The sequence below is a fragment of the Ranitomeya variabilis genome, chromosome 3 (genome assembly GCF_051348905.1).
Source record: "Ranitomeya variabilis isolate aRanVar5 chromosome 3, aRanVar5.hap1, whole genome shotgun sequence".
NCBI classification, from domain to species: Eukaryota; Metazoa; Chordata; class Amphibia; order Anura; family Dendrobatidae; genus Ranitomeya; species Ranitomeya variabilis.
In genome coordinates this window covers 447,721,002-447,742,424 of record NC_135234.1, presented here as the reverse complement: position 1 = coordinate 447,742,424, position 21,423 = coordinate 447,721,002, and the positions used below count along the sequence as shown (strand labels likewise).

At 42.1% G+C, this 21,423-nt stretch overlaps 1 protein-coding gene across 2 annotated transcripts in view; it reads right to left on the bottom strand.

Annotated features, from left to right (window-relative positions):
- The window catches only part of CAMKK1 (calcium/calmodulin dependent protein kinase kinase 1), a 558,925-nt gene that overhangs the window by 279,115 nt on the left and 258,387 nt on the right, over positions 1-21,423 (bottom strand). For both annotated transcript variants that reach the window (XM_077296496.1, XM_077296497.1), the window contains exon 4: positions 19,729-19,782. In XM_077296496.1, the coding sequence (XP_077152611.1) occupies positions 19,729-19,782 (54 nt within the window). The remainder of the gene's footprint in view (positions 1-19,728; positions 19,783-21,423) is intronic.

The following is a 21,423-nucleotide window of genomic DNA, read 5'->3' as shown; positions in this document are numbered from 1 at the left end:
TCCTAAAACTGTTTTTTTTTTATGTTGACAAACGTTTTTGGCCTGAGACGGGCCTGCCAGATGAAAGCTTTTGCGATGTAGATGGCTGCTGCGGATCATCCTCCTCTGCTTCTGAGCTACTGTCAGCGGCACCCTCTTCACCCAATGACTGCCAATCTGGGTCAACAACTGGGTCATCTATCACCTCCTCTTCAATGTCATGTGCACATTTGTCTGTGTCACCGTGTAAGGTGCCATAGCGTTCGGGACGGGGCGCCATAGTCTCATCAGCGTCAGATTCTGGCTCAGTGCACTGCGAGGGCAATGTAGTGATCTGCGTCAATGGAACAGCATAATAATCTAGCTGTGGCTGTGCATCTGTGCACTCCATGTTCGATTCATCTTGTAATGGGCTGTTAACAATTTCCCTTTCTAACCAAGGCACGGTATGTGTAAAGAGCTCCATGGAGTAAACTGTAGTGTCGCCTGTCGCATCCTTCACTTTTGGTTTGGGTGAAGGACAAAAGGAAGCGACTTGTTCCTGACGGGGAGCATCCACTTACGACTCGCTGGTTTTATATTTCAAACTTTCGGAAGAGGAGGCGAAAGAGCTAGAGGCTGAGTCAGCAAGGAAAGCCAAAACTTTTTCCTGCTGCTCTGGCTTTAAAAGCGGTTTTCCTACTCCCAGATAAGGGAGCCTTCGAGGCCTTGTGTAGCCAGACGATGACGCTGGCTCAACACCTCGAGACTTAGGTGCTAGTTTGCTTTTCCCACTACCAACAGATGCTCCACCACCACCACCACCACCATCATTACCAGCTGGCAACGACCGCCCACGGCCTCTTCCACCAGACTTCCTCATTTTTGGGAACATGTAACCAAAATAACGACCGTTATATGGTACTGTAAAACAAGGTAGAAGGTGTATATAAACTTGTTGAGAATTTAAATCTCCCTTTTTTGGGGGGGAGACTGCACCGAAACTCAGGCCCAGTGTATTACACTACACAATGTAAGTGGCAGAACGTGGCTGGAAGATATACGACAAACTAACAGAACTGACGTAGATCTACTTAGCGGCAATTTAAATCTCCCTTTTTTTGGGGGGAGACTGAACCACAACTCAGGCCCAGTGTATTTTACAACGCAATGTGAGTGGCAGCAAGTGGCTGGCTGATACACAACAAACTAAGAGGACTGAGGTATTTCCACTTTGTGAGAATTTGAATCTCACTTTTTTTCGGGGGGAGACTGAACCACAACTCAGGCCCAGTGTATTTTAGCCCAGTGTATTTTACAACGCAATGTGAGTGGCAGCAAGTGGCTGGCTGATACACGACAAACTAAGAGGACTGAGGTACATCCACTTTGTGAGAATTTGAATCTCACTTTTTTTGAGGAGAGACTGAACCCAAACTCAGGCCCAGTGTATTTTAAAATGCAATGTGAGTAGCAGCAAGTGGCTGGCTGATACACGACAAACTAAGAGGACTGAGGTATTTCCACTTTGTGAGAATTTGAATCTCACTTTTTTTCGGGGGGAGACTGAACCACAACTCAGGCCCAGTGTATTTTACAACGCAATGTGAGTGGCAGCAAGTGGCTGGCTGATACACGACAAACTAAGAGGACTGAGGTACATCCACTTTGTGAGACTTTGAATCTCACTTTTTTTGGGGGGGAGACTGAACCACAACTCAGGCCCAGTGTATTTTACAACGCAATGTGAGTGGCAGCAAGTGGCTGGCTGATACACGAGAAACTAAGAGGACTGAGGTATATCCACTTTGTGAGAATTTGAATCTCACTTTTTTTTGGGGGGGAGAATAAACCACAACTCAGGCCCAGTGTATTTTAAAACGCAATGTGAGTGGCAGCAAGTGGCTGGCTGATACACGACAAACTAAGAGGACTGAGGTACATCCACTTTGTGAGAATTTGAATCTCACTTTTTTTTGGGGGGGACTGAACCACAACTCAGGCCCAGTGTATTTTAAAACGCAATGTGAGTGGCAGCAAGTGGCTGGCTGATACACGACAAACTAAGAGGACTGAGGTATATCCACTTTGTGAGAATTTGAATCTCACTTTTTTGGGGGTTGAGAATGAACCTAAACTCAGGCCCAGCGTATTTTACAACGCAATGTGAGTGGCAGCAAGTGGCTGGCTGATACACGACAAACTAAGAAAACTGAGGTACATCCACTTTGTGAGAATTTGAATCTCACTTTTTTTGAGGGGAGACTGAACCCAAACTCAGGCCCAGTGTATTTTAAAACGCAATGTGAGTGGCAGCAAGTGGCTGGCTGATACACGACAAACTAAGAGGACTGAGGTATATCTACTTTGTGAGAATTTGAATCTCACTTTTTTTTTTGGGGGGGAGACAGCACCACAACTCAGGCCCAGTGTGTAACACAACACAATATAAGTGGCAGAAAGTGGCTGGAGGATATCTGAAAAAATCTAAGGACTGTAGTACAATTTCAATCTCCCTACAATGATCTCAGGACAAGTATGGCAGCAACAAAAAGGACTGCTGCACACAAAAGTGTGGACAAATAAACAAGATAACTGCAGAAAGGAGCAACAGGATTTTTGCTTTTAACCCCTTCGTGACATGCGCCGTACTAGTACGGCGCTGCCGGCACTGCATTAGTGCCAGCCGCAGTACTAGTACGGCGCCCCGATCACCGCGGTCTCACGCTGAGCGCCGCGGTGATCGGGTGCGGGTGTCAGCTGTATATGACAGCTGACACCCCGCAGCAATGCCCACGATCGGCGCTGTCGCCGATCGCGGGCATTTAACCCCTCTGATGCCGCTGTCAATAGTGACAGCGGCATAGAGGGGGATCGCGCAGGGACGGGGGCTCCCTGCGCTCTCCCACCGGAGCAGCGCGATGAGATCGCGCTGCTCCGGTGACCTGGAAGGAGTCCCCGGATCCAAGATGGCCGCGGGACTCCTTCCGGGTCATAAGATGACCCTGCTTGCCGGCGTCTGCTGAGAATCCTCATAGCAGGCGCCGGCAAGCCTCTGTTACGTGCCTGTCACATCGGTGATCAGACCGAGTGCTATGCACACGGTCTGATCACCGATCTGTGATGTCCCCTCCTGGGACAAAGTAAAAAAGTAAAAAAAAAATTTTTCCAAATGTGTAAAAAAAAAAAAAAAAAAAAATTCCTAAATAAAGAAAAAAAAAATAAATATATTCCCATAAATACATTTCTTTATCTAAATAAAAAAAACACCACACAATAAAAGTACACATATTTAGTATCGCCGCGTCCGTAACAACCCCACCTATAAAACTATATCACTAGTTAACCCCTTCAGTGAACACCGTAAAAAAAAAAAAAAAAAAACGAGGCAAAAAACAACGCTTTATTCTCATACCGCCAAACAAAAAGTGGAATAACACGCGATCAAAAAGACGGATATAAATAACCATGGTACCGCTGAAAACGTCATCTTGTCCCGCAAAAAAAAAGCCGCCATACAGCATCATCAGCAGAAAAATAAAAAAGTTATAGCTCTCAGAATAAAGCGATGCAAAAACAATTATTTTTTTATATAAAATAGTTTTTATTGTGTAAAAGCGCCAAAACATAAAAAAATTACATAAATGAGGTATCGCTGTAATCGTACTGACCCGAAGAATAAAACTGCTTTATCCTTTTTACCAAACGCGGAACGGTATAAACGCCCCCCCTAAAAGAATTTCAGGAATTGCTGGTTTTTGTTCATTCCGCCTCCCAAAAATCGGAATAAAAAGCGATCAAAAAATGTCATGTACCCGAAAATGGTACCAGCAAAAACGTCAACTCGTCCCGCAAAAAACAAGATCTCACATGACTCTGTGGACCAAAATATGGAAAAATTATAGCTCTCAAAATGTGGTGATGCAAAAACTATTGTTTGCAATAAAAAGCGTCTTTTAGTGTGTGACGGCTGCCAACCATAAAAATCCGCCCAAAAAACGCTATAAAAGTAAATCAAATCCCCCTTCATCACCCCCTTAGTTAGGAAAAATAATAAAATTTTAAAAAATATATTTATTTCCATTTTCCCGTTAGGCTACTTTCACACTAGCGTCGGTACGGGGCCGTCGCTCTGCGTCGGCCCGACATACCGACGCATACTGTGCAAGCGCCGCACAACGGGGGCAGCGGATGCTGTTTTTCCACGCATCCGCTGCCCCATTGTGAGGTGCGGGGAGGTGGGGGCGGAGTTCCAGCCGCGCATGCGCGGTCGGAAATGGTGGACCGTCGGCACAAAAAAAGTTACATGTAACGTTTGTTGCTGCCGGCTGTCCGCCACAACACGACGCAACCGTCGCACGACGCTTGCGACGTGTGTCAATACGTCGCTAATGTTAGTCTATGGGGAAAAAACGCATCCTGCAGATGACTTTGCAGGATGCGTTTTTTCGCCAAAACGACGCATTGCGACGTATGCAAAAAAACGCTAGTGTGAAAGTAGCGCTAGGGTTAGGACTAGGGTTAGGGTTGGGGTTAGGGTTTCAGTTAGAATTGGGGAGTTTCCACTGTTTAGGCACATCAGGGGCTCTCCAAACGCGACATGGCGTCCGATCTCAACGCGTTTGTTTGCGTTAAAAACGCATGCGTTTTTATAGAAAAAAAACAGAACACACTGAAAAGTCACCCACCACCATCAAGGTGATAAAGGGATCCAAACCCTAACCCTACCCCTAAACTCATCCCTAACCGTTTAATGAACATTTTCTGACAGTCATAGTGCCACGTATTTCAGTGCCACGTATTTCAGTGCCACGTATTTCAGTGCCACGTATTTCAGTGCCACGTATTTCAGTGCCACGATATTTCAGTGCCACGATATTTCAGTGCCACGATATTTCAGTGCCACGTATTTAAGTGCCACGGTATTTCAGTGAAATATGTGGCACTGAAATATCGTGGCATTTACGTGAAATACGTGGCACTTAAATACGTGGCACTTAAATACGTGGCACTTAAATACGTGGCACTTAAATACGTGGCACTTAAATACGTGGCACTTAAATACGTGGCACTTAAATACGTGGCACTTATATACGTGGCACTTAAATATCGTGGCATGTACATGAAATACGTGGCACTTATATACGTGGCACTTATATACGTGGCACTTATATACGTGGCACTTATATACGTGGCACTTATATACGTGGCCACTGAAATATCGTGGCACTTATATACGTATATACGTATATAAACGTATTTCAGTGCCACGTATTTCAGTGCCACGTATTTCAGGTTAGGGGTAGGGGTAGGGTTAGGGGTAGGGTTAGGGTTTTTTGGTTTTTTCTTGTTTTCTTGTGTTTTTCTATAAAAACGCATGCGTCTAAAAAAACGCATGCGTTTTACCGCGATTACATGCGTTTTTTCACACATGCGTTTTTAAAAAAAACGCAAGTGTGAAACCAGCCTTATCCTTGGAAAAATAAAAACATGGGGGCTAAAATATAATTTTCGTGGAAAAAAATATATTTTTTATTTTCGCGGCTCTGCGTTATAAACTGTAGTGAAGCACTTGGGGGTTCAAAGTTCTCACAACACATCTAGATAAGTTCCGTGGGGGGTCTAGTTTCCAATATGGGGTCACTTGTGGGGGGTTTCTACTGTTTAGGTACATCAGGGGCTCTGCAAATGCAACATGACACCTGCAGACCAATCCATCTAAGTCTGCATTTCAAACGGCGCTCCTTCCCTTCCGAGCTCTGCCGTGCGCCCAAACAGTGGTTTATCCCCATATATGAAGTATCAGCGTACTCAGGACAAATTGGACAACAACTTTTGTTGTCCAATTTCTCCTGTTACCCTTGGGAAAATAAAAATGTGGGGGCTAAAATATAATTTTCGTGGAAAAAAAAAAATTTTTTATTTTCATGGCTCTGCGTGATAAACTGTAGTGAAACACTTGTTGGTTCAAAGTTCTCACAACACATCTAGATAAGTTCCGTGGGGGGTCTAGTTTCCAATATGGGGTCACTTGTGGGGGGTTTCTACTGTTTAGGTACATCAGGGGCTCTGCAAATGCAACATGACACCTGCAGACCAATCCATCTAAGTCTGCATTTCAAACGGCGCTCCTTCCCTTCCGAGCTCTGCCGTGCGCCCAAACAGTGGTTTATCCCCATATATGAAGTATCAGCGTACTCAGGACAAATTGGACAACAACTTTTGTTGTCCAATTTCTCCTGTTACCCTTGGGAAAATAAAAATGTGGGGGCTAAAATATAATTTTCGTGGAAAAAAAAAAAAATTTTATTTTCATGGCTCTGCGTGATAAACTGTAGTGAAACACTTGTTGGTTCAAAGTTCTCACAACACATCTAGATAAGTTCCGTGGGGTGTCTAGTTTCCAATATGGGGTCACTTGTGGGGGGTTTCTACTGTTTAGGTACATCAGGGGCTCTGCAAATGCAACATGACACCTGCAGACCAATCCATCTAAGTCTGCATTTCAAACGGCGCTCCTTCCCTTCCGAGCTCTGCCGTGCGCCCAAACAGTGGTTCCCCCCAATGTATGGGGTATCAGCGTACTCAGGACAAATTGGACAATAACTTTTGTGGTCCAATTTCTCCTGTTACCCTTGGGGGAAAAAAAATTGCGGGCTAAAACATCATTTTGTGGAAAGAAAAAATGATTTTTTGATTTTCACAGCGCTACATTCTAAACTTTAGTGAAACAACTGGGGGTTAAAAGTGCTCACCACACATCTAAATAAGTTCCTTAGGGGGTCTTCTTTCCAAAATGGTGTCACTTGTGGGGGTTTCCACTGTTTAGGCACGTCAGGGGCTCTCCAAACACGACATGGGTTCCGATCTCAATTCCAGCCAATTTTGCATTGAAAAGTCAAATGGCGCTCCTTCCCTTCCGAGCTCTGCCATGCGCCCAAACAGTGGTTTATCCCCATATATGAAGTATCAGCGTACTCAGGACAAATTGCACAACAACTTTTGGCATCCAATTTATCCTGCTACCCTTGGGAAAATAAAAAATTTGGGGCAAAAAGATCATTTTTTGTGAAAATTAATATTAATTTTTTTTACGGCTCTACATTATAAACTTCTGTGAAGCACTTGGAGGTTCAAATTGCTCACCACACATCTAGATAAGTTCCTTAGGGGGTCTTCTTTCCAAAATGGTGTCACTTGTGGGGGTTTCCACTGTTTAGGCACGTCAGGGGCTCTCCAAACACGACATGGGTTCCGATCTCAATTCCAGCCAATTTTGCATTGAAAAGTCAAATGGCGCTCCTTCCCTTCCGAGCTCTGCCATGCGCCCAAACAGTGGTTTATCCCCATATATGAAGTATCAGCGTACTCAGGACAAATTGCACAACAACTTTTGGCATCCAATTTATCCTGCTACCCTTGGGAAAATAAAAAATTTGGGGCAAAAAGATCATTTTTTGTGAAAATTAATATTAATTTTTTTTACGGCTCTACATTATAAACTTCTGTGAAGCACTTGGAGGTTCAAAGTGCTCACCACACATCTAGATAAGTTCCTTAGGGGGTCTTCTTTCCAAAATGGTGTCACTTGTGGGGGTTTCCACTGTTTAGGCACGTCAGGGGCTCTCCAAACACGACATGGGTTCCGATCTCAATTCCAGCCAATTTTGCATTGAAAAGTCAAATGGCGCTCCTTCCCTTCCGAGCTCTGCCATGCGCCCAAACAGTGGTTTATCCCCATATATGAAGTATCAGCGTACTCAGGACAAATTGCACAACAACTTTTGGCATCCAATTTATCCTGCTACCCTTGGGAAAATAAAAAATTTGGGGCAAAAAGATCATTTTTTGTGAAAATTAATATTAATTTTTTTTTACGGCTCTACATTATAAACTTCTGTGAAGCACTTGGAGGTTCAAAGTGCTCACCACACATCTAGATAAGTTCCTTAGGGGGTCTTCTTTCCAAAATGGTGTCACTTGTGGGGGTTTCCACTGTTTAGGCACGTCAGGGGCTCTCCAAACACGACATGGGTTCCGATCTCAATTCCAGCCAATTTTGCATTGAAAAGTCAAATGGCGCTCCTTCCCTTCCGAGCTCTGCCATGCGCCCAAACAGTGGTTTACCCCCACATATGGGGTATCAGCGTACTCAGGACAAATTGCACAACAACTTTTGGGGTCCAATTTATCCTGCTACCCTTGGGAAAATAAAAAATTTGGGGCAAAAAGATCATTTTTTGTGAAAATTAATATTAATTTTTTTTACGGCTCTACATTATAAACTTCTGTGAAGCACTTGGAGGTTCAAAGTGCTCACCACACATCTAGATTAGTTCCTTAGAGGGTCTACTTTCCAAAATGGTGTCACTTGTGGGGGTTTCCACTGTTTAGGCACGTCAGGGGCTCTCCAATCGCGACATGGGCTCCGATCTCAATTCCAGCAAATCTTGCATTGAAAAGTCAAATGGCGCTCCTTCCCTTCCGAGCTCTGCCATGTGCCCAATCAATGGTTTACCCCAACATGTGGGGTATCGGCGTACTCAGGACAAATTGTACAACGACTTTTTTGGTCCAATTTCTCTTGTTACCCTTGGTAAAATAAAACAAATTGGATCTGAAGTAAAAATTTTGTGAAAAAAAAGTTAAATGTTCAATTTTTTTTAAACATTCCAAAAATTCCTGTGAAGCACCTGAAGGGTTAATAAACTTTTTGAATGTGGTTTAGAGTACCTTGAGGGGTGCAGTTTTTAGAATGGTGTCACTTTTGGACATTTTCTGTCATATAGACCCCTCAAAGTCACTTCAAGTGTGAGGTGGTCCGTAAAAAAAATGGTTTTGCAAATTTTGTTGCAAAAATGAGAAATCGCTGGTCAACTTTTAACCCTTATAACTCCCTAACAAAAAAAAATTATGTTTCCAAAATTGTGCTGATGTAAAGCAGACATGTGGGAAATGTTGTTTATTAACTATATTATGTGATATAACTCTCTAATTTAAGGGCATAAAAACGAAAAATTTAAAAATTGCTAAATTTTCATAATTTTCGACAAATTTCTGTTTTTTTCACAAATAAATGCAAGTCATATCGAAGAAGTTTTACCACTATCATAAAGTACAATACGTCACGAGAAAACAATCTCAGAATCACCAGGATCCGTTGAAGCGTTTCAGAGTTATGACCTCATAAAGTGACAGTGGTCAGAATTGTAAAAATTGGCCGTGTCACTTAGGTGAAAACAGGCTTTGGGGTGAAGGGGTTAAAAAAGCAGTTGGTTTGCACAGCAGCGTGCAAACAGCAATGCAGCTATCAGGGAGCCTTATAAGGCAGCCTAATAAGCTACAGAGCTGATGCACAAAGATATAGCCTCCACTGTCCCTGCAAACAAAAGGTGGTGTTGGACAGTGGAAATCGCTACAGCACAAGCGGTTTGGGGGTTAATCTTCCCTCACTAACTATATCCCTGCTTCTGACGAAGCTGCAGCAACCTCTCCCTATGCTGTGTTCGGCAGAAGTAAGATGGCGGTCGGCGTGCACACCCTTTATACCCCCTGTGACGCCGCAGAAAGCAAGCCAATCACTGTCAAGCCCTTCTCTAAGATGGTGGGGACCGAGACCTATGTCATCACGCTGCCCACACTCTGCATCCTCCTTCATTGGCTGAGAAATGGCGCTGAACGCGTCATACGAAACGCGACTTTGGCGCGAATATCGCCGACCGCATGGCCGATCCCACACTAGGATTGGGTCGGGTTTCATGAAACCCGACTTTGCCGAAATTTGGCGATTTTTGAATTTGTCCGATCCGTTTCGCTCAACCCTATTTGCAACTTTTTAAAATGCCTTAAAAAATTGTTCACAATTGTACTCTAGTACTGTAGTTGAATACAAAATCTGTCTCATGTTTTTACATGGTTGAAGACATTGTTAGTCTAAAAATATGCTAACAAGGAAAAACATAAAGGCTCTTTGGATAGGTGCCAATTCATCAAACATTGTGTGGCAGTTTTGATGAATTTGGAGTAACAGAGCAAAATGCATAAAAAAAATCAACACCCCAAAATATGATATTTTCTCTGTATTGTTATATATATATTTTTTACATATTTATGAACTGCATGTGTGTGCCAGAATTTAGATTTTCAGCGCCTGATCAGTAATTATTACTCCCCTCATAACAGAGTTACTTCCTGGCATATTCACAATTTTTAACTTTGAATTTTTAAACAGTCACAAATAAGTGTGAATGTTCCCACCAGTGAAGGCTCATCTCCGGCCACATAGAGACAGTAGTGCTATTAAAAAAAAAAGTGCCAAATTTACCCATAATTGTGCAGCCACATTTATCAATTTGGTGCTAAGAAAGATTCTTTTCATGATTATTCTCCCCCAATAGCTGGTATAATTGGTGTACCTCTTCCTTGTCTAACATTGCCCATTAAATCACATACAGTCATTGTGGCAGTGTTATTACTATGCACACAAAGAAACAAAAACAATATGGTTCGAAAAGCAAATACAATTTTCTGAGAGAAAAGAACGCATTAACCTCATTACCATGTTCCTGCCTCAGATTTACAGCTGCTAGCTTGGCAAATATTTTGAGCAGTAATAGGATAGTAAACTACATAATAATGATCATTTCTGTGCAAAGTAGAGAATCATGCCAGAGGCACATAGAGGAACTGCCTATGAAATCTCACCCCCTGAATGTGCAGAAGAACAATAGCAACCCTATATCTAGAACTTCAGTGCGTCATCAGACATACGTCCATACTAATGTTGGAAACAATATCTGTTTATGGATCTTCTTCACGTAACATTTTAAAGGAAATCTGTCACCCCCCAGGACTTATATGACCTATTAATATGGTCATACAGGTAATAGAAATGTTGCACTAGTCCTACCTGTGTGCCTCATATTAACAGGGGGTGCGACAGATTCTCTTTAAACTGAATGTAATGGTTACTTATGTTTTTTGGGAAGGTAAATGTTTCCAATGATGAATATATATCAAGTAATGCTGGTTTAACACATCCATGTTTCATGACCCAAACTTGTTAGCCTAATGGGCATATATGAATTTGTCAAATTCGGGTCAGGAGATCTGTGGCCAGTCCGTGCATCGCAGTCTGTACTCAAAGCATGTATGAAAACGGCCTAAATGTTGTAAGACGCAGATGGGAACAGGATATAAGATGGGTCTGGACAACTTTCAAGGACCATCTCGGTCCTGAGCCTCTCTGAATAGAGAGTTAAATTAAAGAGGACATAGTTGACTGGCTGTTTTCATGGTACTTCCAATCAGTAAGAGGTGGAGAGGAAGCAGTGAGACGGCATAGATCAGTTAATTACATGCACCCTTTACTTTGAAACTATGGCTGATATTATAAAAGAAGCACTCCCAACAAAAATGTTATCCCCTAAAGCTTTTTAGATATGTGTGTAGTGTTGGTGCATTAAAATACTTACAGATTGCTGTCTTCCCTAGTTTACAGCGCAGTTCTAGTCCTCTACTGACTAACATGACTTTAATTCTGACTAAAAGGATCACAGGGTTACTATGTGTGAACAAGAAGTCTCTTTCACAATGGTAGCACCATAGACTTCCACTGTAAAAGCAACTTCCGACTCCCAAATGAAACCCCAGTGTGATCCGAATACTGGGTATTTCAATCATGTGTGTGAGAAGAGGACCAGAGTTATGCTGAAAACAGTGGAATACTTATACACACACATATTTAGAAAGGTTTAGAGAATACACTTTTGCTTGGGAGTGCTTCTTTAAAGATGTATAGGGTTTTAAGTGGGCCTGCATACAAACTTGGAGCCTGTAGATTACACTTTATAAGATAGGAAATGTGTCATCTTAGAAGACAAACTGTTTAATTCAGGTTTTGATGTTAAATGTATTTAAAAAAACAAACAAACATTTTGACAATTTTTTTACCATATCACAATCTAATCTGAAATATTGTAAATTCTCATTTGCCATCAGACCTAATACTAGACTTGATTGTTAAAGTCATCTGAACCACAGAAAGCATGAATGAGAGTCTAGTTGCACCATTGCAGCCATGTATGTGTATGCATAGGGATAGCTCTGTCAGTCAAAGGCATAAGGGCAAGGAGAAGCCGCTGGGTACCTACCTTGATTTTGTCAGCCAATACACATAATGCCAGCTTTTCAAAATATATTATCTCTGAAACGCTGTAACGTTTCAGAGTAAAACTGGCCCAGCTCCAATCATGCATTCAAATTATGATTTATACTGGCTGGTGTTCAAGCAGCATGAATAATATGACAGGTTCCCTCTAAATTGAGCTGTAAGTTTCAAGTCATTTTTGTAGTTAGAGGTACTCCGGGAACATAAAAAAGAAATTGTACTCACCCTCATAAACTATAAAGATGAGATGCCCAGTGCAGTTCTATTACTTTATAACACTTGTAATTCAGTGTGACAGGAGCTGCTCCTCACTGCTCCCCTCTACTGTCTGGGATGTTATATCAACGAGCAGTGTGAAGCTCGCCGCTGTAACAGCCAGTCTGAGAAGAGGGGGCATGTCCATGCCCCCTGTTCTCTGCAGTGAAACAGGTTTTATCAGGAGACAGGCTGATATTAACAGCATGGAGCTCCACACTGATGTAACGTCCCAGACAGAATGGGTGAACAGTGAGGAGCAGCTCCTGTCGTGCCAGGCCCCTGATCTTTTCTTGCCTGCAGTCCAAGGTGAGGGGGCGTGGCCTGTCCGAATGTCTAGTAGCAGCTAGCCACCTGACAGTGTCTACGTCACTGCAGTCCGAGGTGAGGGGGTGTGGCAGTGGTGTGGCTTGCTCATGGTTTCTGATAGCAGCCATCCCCCTGATAATGTTAGCCCCCCCACCTAAGACATAAGAGGAAATATGGCGGGGGTCTCATAGCCTCATAAACCCTGATATCACTTATTCTTTGGACCGTGTTTCAGAGAAAGGTCAAAGAAAGGTCATGGTTTCTTCTAAGGGAGTCTCAGAAAGCAGTTATAACCAGTTTATTCTGGTTTCTTGGCGCCTGTTTTACCGGTTTCTTATTGGCTAATAACGTGCTTGGCGCTCTTTTTTGAACTATTTAAAGCCCTGTTTTTAGGGTTTTTTCCCATTCTGTCGGCGCAAGAAGAAAAGAAGAGCCCACCCTCCCTCCCTCCCATTATCATTTATTTAGTTTGTCGTGTAGTTTACTTGTGGGAAAATCACCCATTTATGGGTGGATTGTTTTTTTTATTGAATATTCTGGAATTTTGGATTGTTATATGAGGAATTTTACTTATTGGACATTTTAATGAGTTTTTTTATGTAACCCAAAATAAACTGCACGGTCATTTTTGTCCAACAATAAATTTGTGATGTCTCTTTATTTGTATGAATGGGTTTTGTGAGGCCATGTCTCCTTCACTGAAGGGCTACTAGCAGGGAGCAGGCCACGCACCCTGCTAAATGAACAGTAACAGCCCTGGGGCTGGCGGTGTGCTGCTCCACGTGGGGAACATGGATCTTTTCTCCTTTGCTGTATGCATCTTTTAAACTGTATAGACACCCTCATTCTAAACTTACCCTAGAGCTGACATTGTTTTTTTAACTGAGAAACTTTACATTCGGTATATATCAGCATTCTTAGTATATGAGGTAGGATGCATCTAACAAGGGTGTTACTGTCCATTTAAGCACTGGCACTTTATATGTGTTTTTATTCCTAATTTACTCCCCCACCCCTAATATTTATTAGTGGATGAGCCTGTCCTGAAAGGGAACCTGTCACCCCCCTCAGGCGTTTGTAACTAAAAGAGCCACCTTGTGCAGCACTAATGCTGCATTCTGACAAGGTGGCTCTTTTAGTTATGCTCCCTGCACAAGCTGAAATAAACGTTTATAAAATGTGCCCCCTCTTACCCTGAAATCGCCAGGGAGGCGGGATTTTCCCCCCTAATCAGACGCAGCCCAGCCATCACTCTGGGCCTGTGCGTGCCGGGCGCCGCCTCCTCTTGCTGCATTATCGTTCCCGGCGCCTGTGCTGTAAGTCCAAAGGGCAGCGCAACTGCGCATGACCGAAAAAAAATTAATGCACAGGCGCCAGGGATGATAATGCTGCAAGAGGAGGCGGCGCCCGGCGCGCACAGCTCCGGAGTAACGGCTGTGCTACATCTGATTAAGAAGGAAAGTCCCGCCCCAGGACGATTTCAGGGTATGAGGGGGCACATTTTATAAACATTTATTTCAGCGTGTGCAGGGAGCATAACTAAAAGAGCCACCTTGTCAGAATGCAGCATTTGTGCGGCACAAGGTGGCTGTTTTAGTTACAAACGCCTGAGGGGGGTGACAGGTTCCCTTTAATACCTGAGTCTGACTATTAACTGTAATTGTGTATACTTATTTGTATGCCTATTTTCTTACATCTTTAATAAATGTTGTCATGTTTATAGTGGACTATTTACTCCATGTTTTTTGTACTTGCGTGTGCAGCTCCATGTTGTTACTATCAGCCAGTGTCCTGATAATAGCAGTTTCTCTGCCGAGAACAAGTGGCATGGCCATCCCCCCCTTCTCAGACTGCCTGTAAGGGTACCGTCTCACAAAACGATTTACCAACGATCACGACCAGCGATACGACCTGGCCGTGATCGTTGGTAAGTCGTTGTGTGGTCGCTGGGGAGCTGTCACACAGACTGCTCTCCAGCGACCAACGATGCCGAAGTCCCCGGGTAATCAGGGTAAACATCGGTGACGTCACCGCTGTGCTCTGCTTTCACTTTACGGCCGGGAGTCAGTCAGTGCGGGAAGCAGACGGCTAGGTACCTGACGGACACCGGAATGCGAGTATGTAGTGTTTGGTTTTTTTTACATTTACGACGGTAACCAGGGTAAACATTGGGTTACTAAGCGCGGCCCTGCGCTTAGTAACCCAATGTTTACCCTAGTTACAAGCGAACGCATCGTTGGATCGGTGTCACACACACCGATCCAACGATGACAGCAGGAGATCCAGCGACGAAAGAAAGTTCCAAACGATCTGCTACGACGTACGATTCTCAGCAGGGTCCCTGATCGCTGCTGCGTGTCAGACACAGCAATATCGTATGGATATCGCTGGAACGTCACGGATCGTACCGTCGTAGCGACAAAAGTGCCACTGTGAGACGGTACCCTTACTCACATCGGGGAGATTCACACTGCTGTGGGACGTAAGTAGAACACATGATATCTATGAGGGGTTTATTTATGATTTGGGTCTTTCTTTTTCATTGTTCTGTTGCTTGCTGTTCCAAGGCTTTAGGCTTATCAGACCTGTGCACTTAGGCATATCAACATGACGAGCCGCAGAATTTTAGAGCAGCAGGCTAACAACAGTGAAACTCTATACAGTATATTAAAAATGGAAAATAACAAATGAGTCCATGTGAGCTGTTTGGCTCAACAGTCTCATGATGAAGACCTTACTCTTTATTTTAAGATGAATTATAGGATTAATGTTTTTTTTTTGTTCAATCAAATTAATTATAATAGTAATAATCTCTTTATTTATATAGCGCCAACATATTCCGCAGCGCTTTACAGTTTTGCACACATTATCATCGTGGTCCCTGATGGGGCTCACAATCTAAATTCCCTATAAGTATGTCTATGGAATGTGGGTGGAAACCGGAGTACCCGGAGGAAACCCACGCAAACACAGGAAGAACATACAAACTCCTTGCAGATGTTGTCCTTGGTGGGATTTGAACCCAGGACTCCAGCTCTGCAAGGCAAATACATTTTTTTTCTATTAAAATTCTATTTGGAATATTTTAGAATTATACACAATGTATTATTACTTTCATCAATTGGGCATTGTCTAGTCTCCATCAGGGATTGCAAGTGTTATGCAGCTGTCACCACAAGTGTGCAAAACAGATGGAGCGAAACATTATTTTGTCAGGTAGTTGAGCTCTACTTTGCTTTTACAACATAAACCCCCATTTTTAATACTGATAGATCTCCTGACAAAGGGCAATAAGTGTCGAAAAAACTTTTGAGGTGTTCTGTGCTCTCAAAGTCTAACCCAACTTAGATTAATATGTCCTAAGATAATCAATATCATAATAATCTATAGAAATTATTTTATTTGCACTGATGCCTTGCTTATTTATTGTGGCTATTCCATCCCCTATTTCTGGGGAATTATAATCAATTGTGAATATACCTTGTTTTTAATAATTACATATATTTAGACGAATAATAATATGCAGAGGTCTGTTTGTGATCCTTGGACTACTACATTTTATAAGTATTATACAATAATTATGGTATATCATTCAGTGGTTTACTAATTTGGTTTGGCCCAATATCACTTCATATGAACTTTATAGTCCACTAGTTTGTCACACATTTAGGGAGCTATTTCGATACGTATCTCTTGATATTGTTCTTTACTTGGTTTTCACTGTATTTGCCTACAATGTCCATGCTGTATGCTATCTTTCATCTTTTGAGATTGGTGCTCTGACTTTGGAAGTGGAGAATGAGAAGGGCTGTGGCCTTATGGGATTTTTTCTTCTTGACCATTTTCTTGGTCCCCCAACTTGTATTATTTTTTTAACTGGTGTTCTCACATTGTCTATGATGTTTTTGTATATATGGGCAATGAATTAACTTTTTGATATGCTCAACAAAAGTAACAATAATATACCGTATTTTCTGGTGTATAAGACGACTGGGCGTATAAGACGAACCCCAACTTTTCCATATAAAATATGGAATTTGGGATATGCCTGCTGTATAAGACGGGGGTCATCTTATACGCCCAGTCATCTTATACGGCGTGTGGTTCCCAGGGTCTGAAGGAGAGGAGACTCTCCTTCAGGCCCTGGGATCCATATTCATGTAAAAAATAAAGAATAAAAATAAAAAATATAGATATACTCACCCCTCCGAGAAGCCTGGCTGTCACCGCTGCAAGCGTCTGCCTCCGTTCCTAAGAATTGCAGAGCGTGAAGGACCTTCGATGACGTCACGGTCTTGTGATTGGTCCGTGACCGCTCATGTGACCGGTCACCTGACCGTGACGTCATCGAAGGTCTTTCACGCTCTGCAATTCTTAGGAAAGGAGGCAGACGCTTGCAGCGGTGACAGCCATGCTTCTCGGAGGGGTGAGTATATCCATATTTTTTATTTTTATTCTTTATTTTTTACATGAATATGGATCCCAGGGCCTGAAGGAGAGTTTCCTCTCCTTCAGACCCTGGGAACATCCAGGATCGCTCCCTGCACACGCCGTACCCGGTGTATAAGACGACCCCCGACTTTTGGGACAATTTTTAGGGGTTAAAAAGTCGTCTTATACGCCGGAAAATACGGTATTTATACAATACAGTATATTCACCTTATCTCTTTTGTGTCTTATAGTAGGGTTATTGTCATTATATCTTTCTGTTGTGTTTTGGTATGCTAATTCTAGACTCATACTTATGTATGTACTTCATAATTCTGTACAGAAAACTTTTCAGCAGTCTTACTATCATAACACACAAGATTACCATGATAAAACCTCTACAACACAGGATTGACAATAGTTAATGGTCAGAGCTTACCTCCTCTTTCTCCCTTCTCAATGACCTTTCCTAGTCAGAGCATACCCATAGAACCTTTCTGTAGAAAGTCAAGAGCTATAGCTAATTTATTGCAGCCTGTGTCAATGGGGCTGCTTGTACAGAGCAGGAAATAAGTCTATTATTAGGCTTAGTGGCCAATGACAAAATAGCAAGATGTGTATTATTTTTTTTTACAATAGTGATATGAAAACTAAAAAATCATAATCAGTTGAGCCCTCGCGGGCAGGGTCCTAACTCCTTCTGAACCAGTCGTGACTTGTATTGTTTAAAGGGAACCTATCACCCCGTTTTTTAAAGATTAGATAAAAATAGTGTGAAATAGGGGCAGAGCTGGGCTTTACATTAGTGCCTTTTTGGTGCCTTTACACCCCCGTTAGGCTGCCCAAATACCTTTGTGAAGTGGCCGTTTTGTCCTGTCACTCAAGTTGGTCAGGTCGGATGGGCGTGGTCACAGCGCTGTTTCTCCCCCAGATCAGGCTCATCATTACGTTGGTGGCGTAGTGGTGTGCGCATGTCCAAGGTCCTGAATCCTGCACAGGGGAGTGAAAATAGCAGCGATGTCCGTTATTTCATTGGTGGTCGGTGGGCGCGGCCATCTTGCTTTGGCCGCGCGTGCGCAGAAGCGGCGCTCTGCTGGCCGCGGCTTCAGGAAAATGGCCGCGGGCATCCGCGCGTGCGCAGATGGCTATCGCGGCGGCCATTTTTGTGAAGCCGAGATGCGAACTCTGCTTCACGAAAATGGCCGCCGCGATAGCCATCTGCGCACGCGCGGATGCCCGCGGCCATTTTCCTGAAGCCGCGGCCAGCAGAGCGCCGCTTCTGCGCACGCGCGGCCAAAGCAAGATGGCCGCGCCCACCGACCACCAATGAAATAACGGACATCGCTGCTATTTTCACTCCCCTGTGCAGGATTCGGGACCTTGGACATGCGCACACCACTACGCCACCAACGTAATGATGAGCCTGATCTGGGGGAGAAACAGCGCTGTGACCACGCCCATCCGACCTGACCAACTTGAGTGACAGCAGAAAACGGCCACTTCACAAAGGTATTTCGGCAGCCTAACGGGGGTGTAAAGGCACCAAAAAGGCACTAATGTAAAGCCCAGCTCTGCCCCTATTTCACACTATTTTTATCTAATCTTTAAAAAACGGGGTGATAGGTTCCCTTTAAGATTATTATACTTGTTTTTTATTGTGTATACCCCTTATCACATGTAAAGTGCCAAAGAATAAATGGCGCTATAATAATAATAAATAATAATTAAAAAACAAAAAACATTCTTTTTATAAACACATCAGATTTAAACAATAGATCATTTTCTGCTGACACATTACCAGATTCCATGGAGGTGACAATGTTTTGCTTCAATTTCTATTTAAAAAAAGCACTCATGTCAAAGTTTTTATCCTCTTAATATTTTTCAATCATTACATTATATAGCCCTGTTACCTACAATTGCTCATTTTGCCTTTCTACCCAGCTAAACATTCTCTGATCATTGTAGAAACAGGAAATCTCTTGTCCCTGCATTTATCATTCCCCTCTTCAACTCTTAACCCAGCTGCTCCCTCATCCCCATGCCAGGAAAGTTTGCAGTGACTCATGACTCGTACAGGGAAAATTGACCTCGTATTTCTACATAGCTCTTAGAAATATTCCGCTAGTCAGTTTTTAATCACATGACATCATAAACCTAATGGAAAAGAGAATAATTAGCTTGGTGTAAGACCAAAATTAGCAGTACACAAAACAATATGATATGATGATTGCAATTTATTAAAAGGATAAAAATGTTGATGCTACTGCTTCTTTAAATACAAGATAGTAAAAAAATCATCTAGGTGTGGCCATGCCAACCTGCTGTGTTTGATGTAAGTGGACAATGGACCCAGCAGTGCACATAAATACACTTCAGGACACTAAACACATGCTTAATAACACTTTTGGACAACACTAAAGGTCAATTTTACCAAATAAATCATCATCACAGAAGGAAAATGTAATTCTAACATTTTAAGCAAACCAATAACCTCTTCCGATTGTGCATCATTTTATTTTTCTCAAAGCAAACAACATTTCTTCATTCATTGTAATTCTTGAACTTTAGAAGGATAGTATTAACAGACAATATAAGGCGCTACTTACATAATATTTGTCGTCACTTTGATTGTAAGCCAGTTTCACGACGCCGTATGAGCCCTAGAAATAAAAAGATATTTAATATGGCTGCATATCACATTCCAAACACAATGGGATCACAGAACAGATGTATAAGATAATGCCAGGTTTACACAAGACTGATAGCTGAAAAAGCTGATACTAGACAAATCTACAGAGGTTCCCAATATTCACACAGGCTGATCCTGATAGTTATATCTATTTCAAATGTAACTGCATATATACACATAAACACAAGCAGAAAATCAATGCTATTTAACTTGGCATTATCATAGGATACCATATTGTTATACAAGTCACTTTGGAAATTGGAAACTTTCTGTGTCACTGGTCCAGCACCAATTATGGTAAGTGCAATCACCGTGACCTGAAAAACTATGCAAGACCATAAATCATAGAAGCCAAAGAATGGGACTACCGAGTGTTCAAGAACATAGAATATAAAAAGTCTGTTGCTGCACTTACTAAACCATAGCATGCTCCTGAAAGTACCGAACCCTCTACAACCAAGCGCTGAACAGATAGAACGCAAAGTTCCAATGGTGACTATGTAAGGAATTATAAATTAGGCTGGGCTGCTTGTATCCATTGAAGGAAAATCTTAATTCTTATAAACACATTCTAGACAATTGTATTTTCTAAATGATTTGGGGAAAGATTCTTTTGGTATTTTAGTGCCACAATATATTTGATCTACAAAACTGGTCTGTTAAATTTGCAATAGAAGGCCTGTACAAAGCACTAATTGAACCTCATTAAACACCTTTTGAATGAATTGGGAGACTAATTATGAATCAATGTTCACATGTCCAGTAGTGATCCGTTAGAACAGATCCAGCAAGAGTCCATTGGCAAGAAAAGTTGTGCAGACACAACTTTTTAGGGTGTTTTTAAATAACTGATCTCTTCTGGATCCGTTTTTTTACCATTGATGGATCCATTATTGAGCGATCCGTTTACCTTTCACTTGTAACGGATCTGTTTTCTTTCTTACTGGATCCGTTACGAATCAAAGAAAAATTGATGACTAATTAATTGATCCATTTTCCATAGACTTCAATGTTAAAAAATCCTACTGAAATAAGTTTTTTTTTAACCAGACAAAAAAAGTTGTATCTGCACAACGTTTTCATCAATGGATTGCTGCTGGATCCGTTCTAACAGATTATTACTGGACATGTGAACATTAAATACAGACCAAATTTTGTCTTATCTTGGGCAAACCTTTTAAATTCCTTTTATTGTAAACATCCAGTTGAAATCTCATCTACTTGCATAAACAATTTACAACTAAATATGGATTGGCAAGCCAAATAGTGGAAAGGGTTAATGGAATTACAGCAAGTGGCTGCATGGTGAACCGAGGATAAGGTACTTAGCGGTAAGACACATACCCCTGTAGGCAAACTAAATATAGTGAGAAAATTCTACGACTCATACTGTTCCCTAAATTTAAAAATAATTCAGCAATCTTAAAGAAAAATTTAAAAAATAGTGAGACTTTGAAACTCTCTGTCACAACATGTTGTAATGGTCAATTCATTAAAGTTCAAGAAGGTTACCTTTCTAAAAAAAAAAAAAAAAAAAAGTATTACAGGCCCCTTTCACATGTCAGTGTCTCCAGTACGTGTGGTGACAGTTTTCTCACGTACCGGAGACACT